The 19,168-nt window shown below is 44.4% G+C and overlaps 2 protein-coding genes and 1 pseudogene across 2 annotated transcripts; all 3 read right to left on the bottom strand.

Annotated features, from left to right (window-relative positions):
• Nucleotides 1-363: 363 nt before the first annotated feature.
• On the bottom strand, nt 364-3,939 carry LOC147327485 (leukocyte elastase inhibitor-like). The gene is made up of 6 exons (XM_086295143.1): nt 3,807-3,939; nt 1,775-1,917; nt 1,317-1,394; nt 1,082-1,171; nt 830-1,010; nt 364-702 (listed from the first exon to the last, which is right to left on the bottom strand). The coding sequence occupies exons 2-6, from the start codon at nt 1,856-1,858 to the stop codon at nt 476-478; spliced, it is 660 nt and encodes a 219-aa protein (XP_086151269.1). The 5' UTR covers nt 1,859-1,917; nt 3,807-3,939; the 3' UTR covers nt 364-475.
• On the bottom strand, nt 3,809-14,224 carry LOC147327484 (kinesin-like protein KIF1B; annotated as a pseudogene).
• Nucleotides 13,859-18,742, bottom strand: LOC147327483 (leucine-rich repeat-containing protein 31-like). The gene is made up of 5 exons (XM_086295144.1): nt 18,524-18,742; nt 17,161-17,263; nt 16,671-16,835; nt 16,391-16,546; nt 13,859-16,117 (listed from the first exon to the last, which is right to left on the bottom strand). Exons 1-5 carry the CDS (start codon nt 18,740-18,742, stop codon nt 15,660-15,662), a joined length of 1,101 nt encoding a protein of 366 aa, XP_086151270.1. The 3' UTR covers nt 13,859-15,659.
• Nucleotides 18,743-19,168: the final 426 nt, after the last annotated feature.

The raw sequence follows: 19,168 nt of genomic DNA, 5'->3' as shown, positions 1-19,168 counted from the left end.
AATGCAATATAGCGACTGATCATATGCTGGTTTCTTTGGGGGCTTTTCACCACCATGTTACACAAATCCAGTTTCTAACTGAAAAAATCCTTCACCATTTTCTAATCAAATTCCCTGGTTTCCCATGTCAGAGATGTCATGGCTGAAAGGATCATCGCATATTGAGCTCAAAGCTAAACTCTTGTGTAGGGCCTCTTTCCATGTTGCACCATTCATTTTAAAAAAAGTCCTGGTAACAAGAGACAGAGGTGACTTGATGTATTACAGTTACTTCCCAATTTACAGAAATGATGTGACTTCTGACATTTTCCTAGCAGGAAATGTGCTACTGTGGGACACTGAAAGAATAAACAGCAAGGCACGTTTTGTTTTAATAACTTTTCTTTACTTCATTTGTATGAACTAGGTTTACCTTACAAAATCTTATACTGTATATAATGTTTTATGTTTAATTCATGTCAATGTCAGCTCGTGTTTACTCGGGTGAGCAGTACCGGCCCACAAAGAGAATGCTCTTGGTGGGTTTATGTCGGATGAAGAAGATGAAGGGATGGTCGGCAACAAACTCAGCGGGAATCGTTATAGAGCGGACTTCCATGTCAACCCCAGTGGCAGCAGCAGCCTCAGTTCCTTCTTCATTTACATCCACGAAAGCCTTGTGGACAACTTTGGACACTATCAGGTCATTTGCTTGAGACATTCCTAGTAGATGAAGAGCCCAGAAATCAGTTGTGTTTTATTCTTTAACAGATGATGTTTTGCAGTTTTTGTGCTCTCAATATAACTGTATAATTGATTCAGTGTGTCTCATTGGTGCAATATTTCTCACCAGAGAAGTCTCTCTTGTAGATGTCAAAAGCGTTCTCCATTCCCATGTTGGTCAGGATTTTCTCCAAGTCATACTTCTCCTCCATCTTAAATCGAGGGAGCTTGACATCAACCTCGTTGGGGCTCATCATGTCTGGGCGAGTCCAGTCCACAAAGTTCTGATAGGTCAGCTCCTTCTCCAGCTGTGTGGATACAGTGTCACTAGCTTGTCTGATTGAAACTGGACATTAAAGTACTGGTAAGTGCATCTTACCTTTTCCAAGCCTGTGGTATCATCTTCTATGTCATTAGGCAGGAATATGAGCATGCTGAGGTCATTTCCTTTATACGGCATCTCAAGAATCTGTCCAGAAACATTGTTTTTATTTATTACTCCATCAAAGATGATCTGACTTCCTAATCTAGAAATTTAGGCTGATATTTGTAAAAGACAAGTTTTAGATCATGCTGGTGAAATCCTGTAATAAGCTGAAAGTGATGGATGTTACCTTGCAGTTGGCCTCAGGAATGGTCGCAAAAGGAAATTTACTTTTCTGCTGCATCATCTTCACCGGCTTAGTGTCGTTCTGAAAAATAGGGGAGACAAGAGAAATGTTTTTTGTGTTTAGTCTCAAAATGATCTCAAAAAGTTCTGTCATGGTTTTATTCCAGCCATTGAGTGGATTTGGATGTAGAGCACACGTCACAACACAATTTGTTCTTGTTAGCCGAAGTTTGTGATGTGCTGTTGTTTGAGATTTATTTGAGAACTTATTGGATATTACATGAATAATAAACTGCATTGCATAACTGCATAAAGTTGGAAAGTGATCGTCCTAAAAGCACGATTTTATCCCCTCAGAGCTCCAGGCTTTATGTTCTCATTCAGCAAAATCCACAGCTCGTTTGTAGTATGACAGATCAAAGTATAACTGCACCATCCTATGCTGCCTTTCTGCACTGTTACCTTGTTCAGTCGAAACTGCACATCAGCAGTCTTCTCCTCCTTAAACTGCGTGTTCCAGCTGCCCTTGAAGTAAATGGCATTCATGAGAACCAGCTTCGTCAGGCTACCCACTGCATCCTGGCTTAGCAAGTCCTTGATTTTATCTGGTAAAAAGAATTTATGAAAACTATTAACTATTACCAAAGATGCACTAGTTACTGTACAACATCTTCAGCTATAAAATCAGAAAACAGGGCAACAGCAAGATGGTTTTTATTTTAAAAAAAGGGGGAAAAAGCTTTATGATCAGTATAACAGGGAACAAAAAACAAAAATTCAAGCGTAGGCTTGAAGCCACTGAGGTGGTTGTTAGCGGGGGTGACGCGATGCTTCTGGTATGCATGAATTAATTAAACAGTCCAATAACTCCAGCAGTACTTATCTTGTCCTTTTTGGTCTTTGTTCCAAACATTTTAAGATAAAAGCGCAGCGGTCACAAACGTTTTGCCTTCTTATGATTAACAACACACCTGACGCTGATTACGTGCGTCCACCTTAAATACCTTACATAAACCTACCATACAGAAACTTAAAAAGGTGGAATCCTCAGGGGTGCTTGGTGCCATACCCTCAGGGACTTTAATGTTATATAAAAACACTGACAGCTCAATATCTGCCTCAGTCACTCTCCCTGATCCAGCTGAGTCACCAATAGGAAAAATCTGCTTTTCACAGGAACTTGGTAACAGCAATAAGAGAATACGTAGTTTATTCCAAGAAGATATCGTCTCTCTCCCATATATAACATCTTATTGGAACCGATATGTTCCAGATATCAAGTGGAAGACAGTCTGGATGGTCCCCTATAAATATTTGATTGTAAATAAGGTGAAAGAAGTCTCATTTAAAATTCTACATAAATGTTATCCAGCCAGTCACTACATGGTAAAATTTAAAAGGGACATAAATACTAATTGTACTTTCTGTGGGGATCATCCAGAAACTGTGACGCATCTTTTTTGGTACTGTTCTTTTACACAGAGATTCTGGAAGGAATTTAGCAGGTTTGTTATTGTCCATATTTTAAGGGAGTTTTCTTTACGATGGGAAAATGTTTTATTCTGTTTGTTTAAGTTCCCCAAGAAGTATGAGAAATGTTTTTTATGATGAATTTGTTCATACTTTTAGCTACATTTTTTATCCATAAATGTAAGTTTACTAACAAAACACCATATTTCTGTCATTATTTTAAGGATGTGGAAATGTACATACAATCAATATCAGACTCCACCAACACAAAGGCTCTCAAAACAATACATGTATGTGAATTCTTATAATTGTTACCTTTTTCTTTTACTCTTGGCTTTTTGTGTTCATGTTCTGTTGTTTTGTATACTTCATCTGTTCGTATGTTGTATACTCATTGTTTGTTAAATAAAGTAAAAAAAAAAAAAAGAAAGAAAAAGAAACTTAAAAAGGTTACCTCTAGCGGCAACATGAGGTATCAACCCAAAAATGGCTCCTACAAAAATAATGGGATTAAGATTGTCTCATTTCCAGCAGGTGGCACCACAGTCCTATAACCCTCATGGAAAGTCCTTGTATCCTATTATTATAGATGGTAGATTTATAAATGGCCTGTATTTGTATCGCGCTTTTATAAACAATGAATGAATTTCCTGCTGCACTTAAGATAATATAAAGATATAGAATCAATAGCAGCCAATCCTAAATGGGCCTGAAAAATAAAAATATGTTAAAGACACAAGTGATCAAAGTAGAAGTACCCATCACATAATATAATAAGAATAGAAGAATTGGCCTGCTATTTACAGCAACATACTGCTGTGATGGTTTTATTAATAGCATGAAACCAAACAGTAAAACCCAGAGATAGTGCTGCTTAATACTGAATAGAAATTAGACTGGAAGAACTGGAAACAGAAAATAATGTGGACGGTGGACAATCCGGTAATAATGTCTCAACTGAACACAACACAACTGATCCTCAAGGATTTACAGTGGAGATCATTTAAAGTTACATTATGCTTACCTTGTGTCTGCTTCTCCACCCAGCTGTTGATGTGGACCCTGGCCTCCTCTGCATTTCCTTTGAAGTCCACAGACTCGAGCTCAGCGTTGTAATGCTTTTTGGTGCCTTTTAAAAATTCCTGGAATTGTGAAAATAAGTCACTCGAAACAGATTCAACAAACTACGGAGACTTCAATCAAGTTCAGTCACTGTGTTAAAACATTTTCAGTCCTTTGGATGCAGTTGAAGCTTGAACTAACCAGTCAGCCTTTGTCTAATAAAAGATTAAAGCAAATAGCTTGTTGGATGCCAATTTAAGTAGCCAGCATAGAAAAATACACAGATTGTGGGTAAGCTGGTTTGTAACGTTTCGGTTCAGATGGCAGCAGTTTTTGCTGACAAATGTAAGTTTTAGTATTTCTAAGTATTAATAAATTACTGTTTTACTTCTTTATATATTTCTTTATACTATTTGCAAATATTTTAAAAGTTTAATCTGCTGTGATGACTGGAACACAAAGGAGAGAAATGGTGCCTTGTCTCTTGTTATGAACTGTAAATAGCTAAGTGCTTAGAGCAGCTGGTCCTAGCACACTTCAAATCCTGTCTCCCCCCCACCCTGGACCCCCACCAATTTGCATACCGCCAGAAGAGGAGCACAGAGGATGCAGTCTCCATCGCACTGCACTCTGTCCTCTCACACCTGGACAACAACAACACCTACGCCAGAATGCTGTTTATAGACTTCAGTTCAGCATTCAATACAATCCACCCCTCACAACTCATCAGGAAACTGACAGACCTGGGCATCAGTTCCCTCATCTGCAAATGGTTACTGGACTTCCTGACCAACCGCCCCCAACATGTCCGGCTGGATAACCACTGCTCATCTACCATCACAATGAACACCGGTGTACCACAAGGCTGTGTGATGAGCCCTTTCCTCTACTCCCTCTTCACCCACGACTGCAGACCTGCTGATGGTTCCAACACCATCATTAAGTTTGCAGATGACACCACGGTGATTGGCCTCATCAGTGACAACGATGAGGCCGCCTACAGGGAGGAGGTGGATCGTCTGGCTGAGTGGTGCGACAGAAACAACCTGCTGCTTAACACCGAGAAGACCAAGGAGCTCATCGTGGACTACAGGAGGAATGCTGACCCACATCCACCCATCCACATTAAGGGGACGGCTGTGGAGCGTGTGAGCAGCTTCAAGTTCCTGGGAGTCCACATCTCCGAGGATCTCACCTGGACGACCAACTGCTCCAAGCTGGTCAAGAAGGCTCACCAGCGCCTCTTCTTCTTGAGGACTCTGAGGAAGAACCACCTGTCCTCAGACATCCTGGTGAACTTCTATCGCTGCACCATCGAGAGCATCCTGACCAACTGTATAACAGTCTGGTACGGGAACTGCTCTGCCTCGGACCGGAAGGCGTTGCAGAGGGTCGTGAAAACTGCCCAGCGCATCGCCGGAGCACCACTTCCTGCCATAAAGGACATCTACAGGAAGCGGTGTCTGAAAAGGGCTGGGAAAATCATCAAAGACCCCAGTCACCCATCACATGGACTCTTCACCCTCCTGCCCTCTGGGAGGCGCCACAGGAGCCTCCGGACTAAGACCACCAGGTACCGGAACAGCTACTTCCCCACAGCTGTCAGACTCCTGAACTCTGCCTCCTGACATCTGACCCACGTTAAACTCATGCACTGAACATACACACCCCCACAATGGACAACTGTACCCTCAAACACACAATAATAACATGGAGTGAACCACCACTCACAACCACCAGCACTTTATATAGCCTCTGTAGAAACTATCTACACCCTCACTTATCTTAACTGCACTACTGTATAGCTCTGTGTAAATAATCATTCTGTACATTCAATAATCTTTAATCCTACAACTGTTTACAACTTGCATAGTTGCCGGGGATTCCCATGATGCATTGAGTTTTTCCTTTCCAGTCACCTTTCTCACTCACTATGCATTAATAGACCTCTCTGCATTGAATCATATCTGTTATTAACCTCTGTCTCTCTTCCACAGCATGTCTTTATCCTGTTTTCCTTCTCTCACCCCAACTGGTCGCAGCAGATGGTCCTGCCCCTCCCTGAGCCTGGTTCTGCTGGAGGTTTCTTCCTGTTAAAGGGGAGTTTTTACTTCCCACTGTCGCCCAAGTGCTTGCTCATAGGGGGTCATATGATTGTTGGGTTTTTCTCTGTATCTGTAACCGGAAGGTCGCCGGTTCGATCCCCGGGCTCTCTGTCCTGGTCGTTGTGTCCTTGGGCAAGACACTTTACCCTACGGCCTACTGGTGTTAGCCAGAGGGGCCGATGGCGCGATATGCCAGCCTCGCTTCTGTCAGTCTGCCCCAGGGCAGCTGTGGCTACAACCGTAGCTTGCCTCCACCAGTGTGTGTGTGAATGTGAGAGTGAATGAATAATGGCTTGTAAATGTAAAGTGCTTTGGGTGCCTTGAAAAGCGCTATATAAATCCAATCCATTATTATTATCTATGAAGCGCCTTGAGGCGACTTTTGTTGTGATTTGGCGCTATATAAATAAAATTGAATTGAATTGAATTGAATTATCTGAGGAAGAAGCAGAGTTGGTTTGTTTCCAGCTGAAATCATCCAGGCTCAGGAATTTGAATCGATCCACATCATTTCTGCTTGAACTAGAGAACATGAGTGTCGACTTACATTTGGTCTGTGAGACACATGTCATAGTGACAGTATTTGGGTTAATATGGCATTACTCACCCTGGTCGCATTTCTTCAATATCAGGCACCAAGTTCAGGAACTCGTTCTTTGCAGCCCGCGCAAGGTAGGAGGTCTCCAGAGTGGGAACCATCGGGAAGTTTTCACAGTCTGAGCAGGAGGGACTGGAGGCACGTGAGCTGTTCTCAGGGGTCCTTTAACACAAATCACACCAAGTTAGAATCAAATGGATAACCTGTCAATAACCGTTTGCAGATCGAGGTCAATGTTCCTAAAAATATGTTTACTTCTGGCCCATGGAGCCACAGCGCGAGTCCGACAGAGAGGGGCAGGTAGAGGAAGGGGTGAGGGTGGCACTGCTGAAGCTCGTCACGGATGGATCACGTCCGATCGGTGAGATGAGAGAAAGCTGAAGTGAAACAACAGCAGGATGAGGTAGACGTCAATATAGGAACTCCCTGATGTGACACAGAAAGGCTATTTTTTAATTTCTTTGTATTATTTCTCACCTTGCAGTCACTGATGCTGTTCACCAGCTGGTTGTATTCAGTATTGAAGGTGTGTGTCAGAAGGCGCAGGCACTACAACACAACAGGAACAAGACCGATCAGCTCCGAGCAGAGAAGGAAGAAGGCAGCAACAAGAACGCCCACTAAGCCCACGTTTTTCTCACCTTGGTGGCCAGCTCCTTCTCACGCTTTCAAAGGTGGTGCTGGAGATCTGCGAGGAGGCGGAGGTGGATGTGGACAGAGTGCTGGAGCTCACGCTGGGGGACAGAGACTCACTCAGGGACTTGGTGGTGGGAGCTGTTCCCACGGGAGCCGCCTCTCCCAGAAGGTGACGGGTCTTTTCCACCTGGACGAAAGATGGGGGCGAATGTGAGGTGGGGAGAAGAGGGGAGGTTAGTCATGTAACGTCTGTACTCTAAGAAAAAACTTTTTAGAATAGCACTTTGTTCTTTGAGTTGAAAAGTCATTTTTCCCTCTACGATATTAAACAGATTTATTTCTTTATGAATCTTTTAAGGCCCCACCTCCTGCAGCTGCTCCATCTTCTCCAGCTCCCACTGGTGCTCTAGGATGAGGCTATCTCCTCTGGGCCTCCAGCCGGCCAGGTTCTCCTCTCCACGCACATAAGCCACTGATGTGTCCAGGACCTTCCTCCTCCTCCGCATCCCTGCTCAGGACATGAGCCCTCATTAGGATGAAGCTCTCCACAGAATTATGATAAAACAGCTGCCGTTCTTTAAACATGTTTCATGGCCGCTCACCTGGGCTTCCAGTGTCAGACATCTTACACAAGCTCAGCTCGTAGATCCCAGTCACTCGGTTGTTATAATGAAGCAGAAGTTTTGAACAAGGAAACTTTGTAACAGGGCAGATATCTTTGATTGTGAAACAGAGATGGCCACAGTGCAGCAGCCCAGATTTACCAGTCAGCAGTTTTGGAGTATCCAGTCCCAAAGAGGTTCTTGAGAGAACGGGGTGGGGAAATCTTGGCGTCTCGGGAGTAAAAGACCGTGCAGATGTCTTTGGTGATAATGGCAGGCTGGATGCAATGGTCCAGCTGCAGAGAGGAGATAAAGGGTGTGTGTTAGACACGATGACATCAAGAGACTTAAAAACACGTACAAACAGGTACAACACGGCGGAGCAGCGGCTGACCTCCAGATACGCAGATAAGGTCATGTAGATCTTCTCTCCGTAGGGAGTGACGCGGTTGAGCAGGAGGGAACCTTTTAAGGGTGTTTTTATTTGTGCTCCCTGGCCTGGAAATAAACGGTTTCCGATCAGACCTGCTTCATCTTCGTGCCCTTGGTATCTGACTCGCTTGCTCCCCCATGCATTTTAAAAGAATCCTTCTCTTCAGCATGAAGTTCTGGCTCAGCTTTAGTGTCTGCGTTACGTGTACACAAAGACAGAAACATTCAATGATAAAAACACACAGTGGAATAAAATTGTGAGAAGTCATCAGTTGATGCAGTTTAAGGACACTTGTTGTTCTGTGCAGTCTCACCTGGAGCTCACGCTTCTAGTTCATGCCATCATCACCAAAGATTCTTCAAATAATAGTTTAGAGATGTCCATGAATGCACTGCTAACTGCTCTTCACCCTGATAAAAATCAACATGCATTTAGAATAAGAAACACTTTTACAAAACCAAAAGCTTCACTGTACTTAGTGATTTATATGTCTAAAAAAACAGGTTCAGTTTGTAACTGAGAGAGCGGCTCAGTGGTGCTGAATTATATTTCCAATAGAAACACAATGTCATATGTTGTAGTAACAACACACTGCCACAAGATGGCAACCTAGGCCTACTTTACCATGCTGTTCCAGTAAAAAAGAAAAAGTGACAGAGCCTTGAAAGAGTGACAGAGACACTTTTTATGAACTCATCTGTAATGTGTCACCTTTTCTGTAGGATGAAGAAGTGCTTCCCTTCTTTTAAAGTAAATACAGGCTTACAAAGATCCTCTAAACATGTTTCTGAAATAATCCTAAACACAATCACTAAATCAAAAATGCAAGAAACTATTTATTTAATCACTCTTCTTAACTTAATTCCTTAACTTAGTAAAAAAAAAAAAAAATAGACAAGAACTTTTCTGCTGTCTCACCTCTGTCAGTTTTCATGCTGTTGCAAGAACAGGTGGAGGTGCAGGTGGAACTTTGACTTCAGTGTGGTTTGTATGTGCAGGCAGGAGTCTGACATCTCAGAACAGCAGAGGATTGTCGAGCACGGTGACTCCTGCTGCGACGCCCCCGTCTGACTGTCCTGAGCTCTTGGTCCTCAGCAGACAGCCCACACACTCATTCATCACCATGTCTTTACCCTGCCTGTAAGAAAGCAAAGAAAAGGCTAACATTAGAAACAGCCACCAACCAATCCCTTTTACTCCACCGCCCAAAAACCAGTGAGAAACACTAGCTAGTATTAACTTGGAATCAAAGTGCACTAATCCCCAGGCTCCCAGCATAACATACAGTCCAACACAAACTCCACAAACTGTCTTGCTTCAGCTGACTTTCCTTCACCTTCTCTCCAGACAATCTGTTGTGCTCTTTTCAGCACAAAGCCACACTCCTGCTCACTGATCCTCACCTCTTTTTAACCTAGTCTCGGCAACTTTGTCCCATAGCTTGCACATCCTTTCCACCTCCATCTTTCTTCCCAGCCAACTGATACATACCTTTTCTCCTTCCTTAAAAGCCAGCCTAAGAAATACGAGTTCATAAACGCCACAGAGAAATAAATCAGAGGAATAAAATGCAAATGATATTGCTTACACTGAACAGCAACACCCAGGTGAGGATTATCTAATGCCAAATTTTCCAAACAATGAAAAAACCGTGCCCTTTTTCTCACCATGTCTAGAGTGTAGAGGTCAGCCAATGTCGCTCGGATCTGCTGCACAGCTTGAGGCTGGTCTGGGAAGAATCTGTCCAGGACTCCAGGTCTGGGGAGCACTTGCTGAACCTTCTTGGTACCAGCCAGGTGAGCGCTGATATCTGGACACAAAACCATAGAAAAAAAAAAGAAAAAAAATGCATCTATTAATCACCTGGATCACCTGTTGAGAAAGAAAAAAGAAAACAAGCAGAAGAGAACAAGAGTAATAGAATAAACAACATCACAATGATATATGGGAATATGACAGTAAATACTAAATATTAAACATTATTGTGCAGCACATAAGATCAACAGAACACAGTGTGCTTTGAGGTAGGAGCCAAAAAGGGTGTAGTTTGTGTGTGTGAGCACCTGTGAGCATGGACGCGCTTGTTTTTTAAAAAGGTTCCTTCATGTAATGATCTGCTAGAGGGTGTGGGGGGGCCACAGCCCCGTCCTCCAGGGCATGAAGCAGGTATGGAGGAGATCAAAACTCAAGACATCCAGAGGCGCCCAGAACACAAGAGACCAAGGAAGACCAACAGAGGGGCAGCCGCGCCACTGTCCCAGAAAGAGCTGAGGAGAGTCCCAGATGAGGGCTCACTCAGCAGCCGCGGAGCAGAAGCCAGGGGGAGTTGCAGTGACGCGCCCGTGAGCTCCGCCGGCAGCCAGCCAGGCCGAGAGGCCGGGGGCACCCCACCTCCGAAGTGGCCCGAGCGAGCCCCAGGCTCCAGGCCCCGATAAGCGGCCGCCAAGGAGTGAGCCGGTGTGTACCTGGATGCCCATCCCCGGACACAAAGAACCACCAACGCACCGACACCTGAGGGAGTCCGCCACTGGCAGGGGAAGTGGTGGTAGGGGGAGATAGGCCTCCAAACCTTGGAGGGCCTGAGATGTCCCCAGAGAGGTGGCGTCTGATACCCAACCTGATATATAGACACAGACATACAGGCACACACATATACAAACATCCATTCCCACCCTCATGCTCTCATATGTACTTACTCCACACTCAACCAACGTGGAGACAGACATAAAGAGACGCTGTACACACAATCACACTCCCCAAGCGTACTCTACGAACCGGGTCTAGGTACCGTTGCCCCTGGAGGGGGGAACTGCACCCAGACCCAGGTAGTGTTACCCTTTTCCCTGCGGTGGGGAGAGGCAGACCACCCCAACTCCGCAGCAGCAGGGAGGCCCCACACTCCAGACCGCAGTCGGACGGCCAACTCCTCCTACTAGCCCCCCTGCTCCAGCAGGCCGCAGAGAATGGGGGTGTGAGAAGACTCCAAACCTCCCTCCACCCGCTCATTGTAGTGTTGATGCATGTGTGTTCTAAGGTGCATTTAAAACCCAGGAGGGCATGGAGCTACCTGCCAGAGAGCAGCAGGTAAGCGCATAGTCCCTCCTGATAGCCCTCAATGTCTACGTGTATTTAAAATTGAGAGGTGGGCAACGACACCAGGGGTGGGGTGTACATGTATCGTGTATCCATGTATTGTGCCCACCCCCAAGATCCTATATGTATGTGTAATGAGAGTGTGAGTAATGTGAATGTCTAAGTTGTGGGATAAAATTGAGGCAGAGGCAGCCAGAAGGGGACAGAGGGGGGGTAGCCTCCTCTGCACCCTGGTGACACCCCCATACTCCGCGCCCCGCCAGGGAAAGGGGGCCCAGGCCCATCCAGACCGGGGCCCAGTGCAGCAGCGCCTCCCGGCCCCACAGAGCCCGGGACAGTCCACCCAACCCCACCACAGAGAAAACTGCACCCACCCCACCATCCACTCATCTTCCAGACTACATAAGACAATAGACGCCCAGGCTGAGATCTTCCTCCACCTCTCCTGTATCTCCCCCTCCTGCAGAGAGAGTTCCTGAAGAGCGGAAAGCTCCAGAGAGTTGCAGCATGGCCTGGAGGTGTCACTATCACAATCTGAGGGGAGTATGATCATTTGTTATGAAAAAAGAAGACCCAAATGCAGACTCACAGGCTGGCAAGGATAAACTAAAGGCAGCCTGTTTATTTTGGACGGAGAGAATGATATGAAATATCTGACAGGGAACTGAGAAACTCAGAAACCTATACTGGGGGATAACACTAGGAAACATGACCAGTGAAGCTGGGTGACGAAAGGAGAAGATTAAACAATAAACACACAGGACGGTTATTAGGGAAGAGGAGACGGCAGGGACAAATCAGGAGTAACGAGACAGTTACAGCAAAACTCAACATAACCAACAAAATAAAATAGGAAGCACGTGTTTTGATCGCTGGCTCCAGTCTGCATGCTGAAGCTTCCTTTGGTTACAAGATACAGAACCAACGTTAGTGTGAATGAGACTATGAGAATGTTATATAGCATTTGCTCCACTTTGAATTCAGTTTGAAGAAGTAAAGAGACAAACAAACTTAAAAGAGACCATAGGATTAAAAAAACACAGACACCGCAAAAGGACGAAACACGGGCAAGAAGCAAAGTAAACAGAAAAGGAAGCAAGGAAATAGAAAGATAAGATCCACATGAATAGAATAGACAAAATATGAGTGCTTCAAGCAAACTGTGCAGGAATAAAATATAAATAGCAAACAGCAGAAATAAATAACAAATGGGGGAAAATATGTAGGATGAACAGGAACAAAGACACTGGAGAACAAAGTGGTGAGGGTTACTCAGACCACCATTAACTGACTAAATACATGGGAACTGGCAAAGTGAGACGCGGTCACAGAGAGTGACAAGGTACAAGGCGCACAAAAAGAGGGACTGGCAAAATTAGACGTCTATCAGAAGTACAGAATACAGAGACAGACAGGCAGACAGTGAAACAAACATGGAGACAAAACCTGCTACACACAGAGACAACACTAACACGGCCTGAACATGAAAGGAAACAAATTTAGACCAGCAACTAAGAGGAAGCACTAATTTGGAAGGGAAATAATACCAGACATATGGTGCACTCTGAATATCACCAGTCTGTTGCAAAGCTAACAGAGAGACAGACAAGCATTCACACCTACAGCTAATTTAAAGATACCACTTCAGCGTCACAGCTGGGTCCTTCTCTGTGTTATAAACGACACAGAGAAGGCCCCAGCTGTGACGCCACAGTAGTTCATTTGTTGACTGATACATCGATGTAGTCTCTCAGGAACGAGGGCGAAATGCCAACGACCGCCTGTCTGTTTTCAGGGCTGTATTTGAAGCCATGCTCCAATCAGGCAAAGTTTTAAGTGTTGCACATTTCGATGGGTTTCTTTCAGCTGACATAGTTTCCATTTGGGTCATGTGGTGTTAGATACCCCAGCGTGTGGTCATAGGGTGAAGAGCCCGGACGATTAGTGGGATTTTAGGTGTGGTGTAAAAATGACGCTGCAACTTTAAAAACGTTGTTGCTTTAAGGATTAACGTACAACCATACTTGGGCTGAGTTTGACACTGGTTCTCTTCAGTAATTAAAATAGCTTTAACACATGATAAGATCAAATGTCAGCTACACTGTGACAGTCGAGGGGCCACACTCAGATATATTTATTCGCTTGTTCTCTTTGTGTGATAAGAGTTTCCATCTGAATTTAACCCTTGTGTGGGGCTGATCTTTCATTTCATTTTATTTCAAGCTCAGATTCTTTGCCTTTGGCACATTTTCTGTGACGAGACTTCAAACCATTCCCACCGTCCTTATTAATCAACATGGTGAAGTGATTCTTCGCAAGGTGATGGGATAGGAAGAGTTTCAGAAAATGAGGCCTTTTGTCTTTATTGGAGAGGTCAGTGCAGACAGGACGGATGGGGGGAAGGCGAGGGGGGAATGACACACAGGAAACGGTGTTGGTCAGACCCAAAGACAGGCGTGGGCAGTGAGGACTCTCACCTTCAGACTCACTGTCTAATCAGTCTGACAGTGAGTCTGAAGACAGAGCAACCCAACACACGTTACTATGTTCATCATCATCATCATTGTTTATTTATATAGCACTTTAAAAACACACAAGGCTGACCAAACTGCTGAACAATAGAAACATAATAGATACCATAAGAATAATAAATACGATACAATAATAAACATAGCGAAAAACAATAAAATACAAGTCAGTCAACCACTGAGTCAAAAGCCAGTGAATAAAAATGCTTTTTCAATCTGGATTTAAAAACCAGCACTGATGTCGATTGCCTAATGTGAAGAGGAAGATTATTCCAAAGCTTAGGAGCCACGATAGAGATCGCTCGGTCTCCTCTCAGTTTCAGCCGTGATTTGGGGACTGAGAGCAACAGCTGCTCAGCTGACCGGAGCGAACGAGTGGGGACATAGGGCTTCAGCAGGTGCCAGACCATTTAAAGATTTAAAAACCAATAAAAGAACTTGAAAATGAATCCTAAATTCAATTGGAAGCCAGTGCAGGGAGGCCAAGAGTGATGTTATCACTAAGCAGGACATTAAATCAAATTAATGAGACACCAAAACAAGAGCTGGAGCCCAAGACAGCCATGAAGTCACAGTGTACACAAATACACAAGAAACACAGAAACCAGCTGGGTGGATGTGGCTCGGGAACCTTCTGTTACCTTGAACGTCGGTGTTTTGAACGCTGGCTGCTCCAGTCTGCTTGTATTTGTCCAAGATTTCCCCTCATATCTTGGTTATGGTTATTTTTTCTTTTATTAAACTGATCACACTCCTGTTCATGAATAGAAAAAAACCCCATCAGTGTATTTTCACTTAAACAAGCAGCTGTTTTTTTTTGCATTAAAGTTATATAAAAATGTAACAGTGCAAATTCCTCGCTGACTGTTTAACCAAAAGGCATTTCCAGTGGAAAGTAGCCGACATATCCTCAGCATAACCATGTATAATATCCACAAAACCTGAGAAGGTTGGAGAGAAGGTAGGTGAACTCTGCTGGGATCTGCGTTTAACAAAGTGTCTAAAGACGAAACAAAGAAATCTTTCTGTAAATGTTCAGATGCACAGACTGGACTGAAAAAGAGTGAAAAAGCAGCTAACGTCCAAAAATAAGAAAACTTTGAAAGAACTCCAAAAAAACCTGGAGAACTTTTGCTCAAAAAACAGTTTTGTTTTTTTTAAATTACAAGGCAATCTGACAAAATGTCATCAAATGAGACTCAAGACTTCTGCAGGTCTCTGCCATGACTCAATTTTTTTTTCTTAACGGCAGAAACAATTGTTCCTTTTTTACTTTGTTTCTATTTTCTCTTCTCGTTTTTATCTGTTGAACAACAAACAACATTCATGCTGATTCACATAATATCCTGTCTCTAATCTCTGGGATTTCCTCGTAGCTCTTTGATGCAAAGAACATCCATCAAACGCTCCAGCTTGTGCTCAACATCATCGTGAATGGTGATGGTACTCTGACGAGAAAATACTCAGTCGACCTTTTGGTTGATTTGTTAAAGAACCCCAAAATAGCTGATTACCTAACAAGGTATGCAGATAATTCACAGCTCTTTTCCTGAATAGCTGCTTTAAAACTCTGCTGAAAGCCTTTGTCCATTTCCAGGTATCCCCACTTCTCGGCATGTGTGTCTCAAGTGTTAGGACTGCTGCATTGGAAAGACCCAGACCCTGCAGCCAAGGTGAGAGACGACAAATATGATAACCCACACCAGCTGTGCTTAACTCTGTAAGTTCCCAGTATTCCCTGAAACCATCACGTGTGACACAGTTTACATCAGACGTGATGCAGCTGACGTCAACACTGACCTTCTTGTGGTAACAGAGACTTAAAAAAATAATAATAAAGCAACAAAGTGGGTCGCTCTTTGACAGTAAATTCCAGTGCGGTCCGCTCCAATCTCCTCAGGCTGACTCTCTTCTAGGCTCTCCTGACTGTTCCCTTTACATGTTGATAATGTGTCTTGTAAATCTGGATCCCTTTCCAGCAGGACGCTCCTCTTTTTCAGACAGTACCTCAGCTGCTCTCTCTCCTGACAGTCAGCTGTCCACCTCTGCATGGCCAGTCGAGCCAGCGCCGGCATTTGAGGCAGAGCTCGGAGCAGAGCGGGCAGCCAGGCTGAGCACGGAGCAGAGGTTGAAGGTCGCAAACTGACATCCACGTCTTCCAGAGAGCCCAGACCTCCTGCTGCAAACAGACTGCACCAACCGTTGTCTCCCACCAAGCTGTTGTAGGACAGATCCAGTGCACGGAGTGAGGAGAGACAGCCCCGTCTGCACACGGCAGCTGCACAGAGGAAGAGGACCCATTGATAACTGATCACTTTATGCCTGTTCACTTTACTGTTTTGTTCACAATGTTTCTGATGGAGACAAAAATAACACCGAATAGTTTCATTGTTTTGTTTTATACGACAGCTACAGATGCTGGCAGCATGAAATAAATGAAAGAAATATCAATTTCCTTCAGGCTTTACTTGTCTTAATATACATTTATGCAGCCTAATGATCCACTACAGACCAAAAAAGAAAAAGTATAATGTCATTGTGTGTTAGTTACCCAGATGTTGCATGTCATCAGTGGTGAGCTCGCAGCTGCAAAGACGGAGCTCGCTGACGACTGATGGCTGCAGAGCATCCAGCAGGAGCGCCAAGTGACCGCCAACCACTTTACACCAGGAAATATCCACCGTGCGCAGATAGGACACCGCCAGGGCTGATGCATAAACACAAAGTTTTCACCATTTCAGGCTAGAGGGTGGAAGAGGTATTCAGGGAGAATGACTTGAAGGAAAACTTCTATAAATAAACAAGTGTGTGTGTGTGTGTGTGTGTGTTACCCAGAGCAGTGAAGGACTCGTTGCTCATGTAGCAGCTGTTGAATGGCAGCCGCCTCATTTGTGTCGCAGGGAGGGCGGAGACCAGCAGGTGGACCACACCTCCCACTTCCTTATTGGATGACACATCAAGCTCGGTCAGTGCAGTGAGAGAGGGCAGCACCTGGACTGAAAAACAACGAGTCACATGACTGCTGCAGCGAGCATGCGATTAGTGTCCAGCGTGTGAGATTGGTAGCAACTGACTCAGAGCCTCTAGATCATCTCGCGTGAGGCAACACAGGTGGAGGTCGAGTCTCTCCAGGTGTGTGACGTGAGCCAGGTGAAAGGTGAGGCGGCTCAGTCCACCAGCTAGAAGCAGCTTTACAGTATATTAATCAGAACAATGCTGCTCTCTAATGTATCTTGGTAAAGCGCAGAAAAATCTAATGTTTTATATGATACAGTGTGATTTCAGTAACATATCATAATGGAGGCTTCAGCAAGTACTTACGAAGGACATCTTTCCTCTGCTCTTCAGTTAGTTCATCAAATACCTCCCAAAACATCTGTATGGTGGGGTGGCGGTCATGATATCTCCAACCATAACTTGTGTTCTGAAAACAGTGAAAATGACTGTTATAATCATAGAGTTTGTAAGGTCAGGCACATATACACTATGTTGCCAAAAGTATTCCCTAACACATCCAAATCATTCAATTAATGTGTTCCAATCACTTCCATGGACACAGGTGTATTAGATCAAGCACCTAGGCATGCAGACTACTTCTACAAACATGTGTGAAAGGACGAGTCGCTCTCAGGAACTGAATGAATTCCAGCATGGTAATGTGATAGGATGCACCAGTGCAACAAGTCCAGTCATGAAATTTCCTCGCTATTAAATATTCCATAGTCAGCTGTTAGTGATATTATAACAAAGTGGAATTAATTGGAAATGACAGCGAGTCAGCTGATGCTAAGGCTCATAGTGCACTTAAGTCACCAATATCTGCAGTCTGCTGTTGTTACAGATGTCCAAACTTCATTGGTTTCCATGGCTGAGCAGCTGCATCCCAGCCTTACACTGACAAACACAATGCAAAGCGTCAGATGGAGTGATTTAAGCATCTCAACACTGGACTCTAAAGCAGTGGAGATGTGTTTACTGGAGTGACGAATCACACTTCTCTGACTGGCAATCCGATGGATGTGTCAGGGTTTGGTGGTTGCCAGAAGTACTTGTCTGACTGCACTGTGCCAAGTGTAAAGTGTGGTGGAGGGGCGGTTATGGCGTGGGGCTGTTTATCGGGAGTTGGGTCGCCCCCTTAGTGCAGATGAAAGGAACTCTTAATGCTTCAGCATATCAAGACAATTTCATGCTTCCAGTTTGGGGATGGCCACTTTCTGTTCCAACATGGCTGGGCACCAGTGCACAATACAAGGCCCATAAAGACATGGATGAGTGAGTTTGGTGTAGAAGAACTGGACTAGCCTGCACAGAGTCCTGACCTCAACCTGATAGAACATCTTTGGGATGAATTAGAGCAGCAACTGTGAGCCAGGCCTTCTCCTCCAACGTCAGTGTCTGACACCACAAATGCACCTCTGGAAGAATAGTCAAAAAATTCCCATAAACACACCTAAACCTTGTGGAAAGCTTTTCCAGAAGAGTGGAAGCAGTTATAGCTGCGAAGGGTGGGCTGACTATTATATTATACTATCATACAAAAGTCTGGATTAAGACTGAGATGTGACTCAAGTTCATATTTGTGTTAAAGCAGCCGACTGAATGCTTTTGACAGTATGCAGTACACAGTTATTGTGCTACAGGACAGCTGTGAAACTACAGCCTGTGTCTGTTTGGCTGACTGTACCTGTTTGAACTTTTCCCAGTCATGCACGTCCTGGCCGACCAGCACTCCCTGCAGCTCCTCTGGTCGAAACAGCCTCACCAAATCCTGCTCACACACCAGGAAGAAGCCTCGCTTGAACTCCTGGAACAGACTCTCCACTGATGTGTTGAAGGCATGATTCACATAGGCCTCCAGAAACTCCTTCCTGTTTAGGAGGGAAAATTTTGAATCAGCAAACATTTCACAAAGACAAAGGTGCTGCAGATGAACCTCACAAACACTTCATGTTTTATATGCTTACTTATTTTGACCTGTCACACAAACACTATAAAACATTGTTTCTGTGCTTTGGGGTTTTTCTTTTCTACACAGAGGTATAGCACGACTAGACCCTAAAGGCAGGCTGCTCACCTACAACCAGCTCATAAACATCTTTCCAATGGAGCTCGCTGCCCTTCTCGTGGATGAGGGTCACTGTGATCCTCCGCTGGATCCCCTGCAGCAAACATAACAGGAGCTCAGGATCACAGTGAGCACAGCTAGAGCAACATTACGCTTTAAAAAAAGATATAGCCGCTCACAAGCTAGCGGATCAACTCCATCTTACGGGTATAGTCTGGATGTGCGATATTGATGAACGGTGAGAGAGATTGAAGGAGAAAAGAA

This window comes from Aulonocara sp. 'chitande type north' Nkhata Bay, linkage group LG6, assembly GCF_057382095.1.
Source record: "Aulonocara sp. 'chitande type north' Nkhata Bay isolate Kocher_YH1m ecotype deep benthic linkage group LG6, A_spYH_male_GT1.1, whole genome shotgun sequence".
NCBI lineage: Eukaryota > Metazoa > Chordata > Actinopteri > Cichliformes > Cichlidae > Aulonocara > Aulonocara sp. 'chitande type north' Nkhata Bay.
This window is presented reverse-complemented; position numbering and strand designations above follow the sequence as displayed.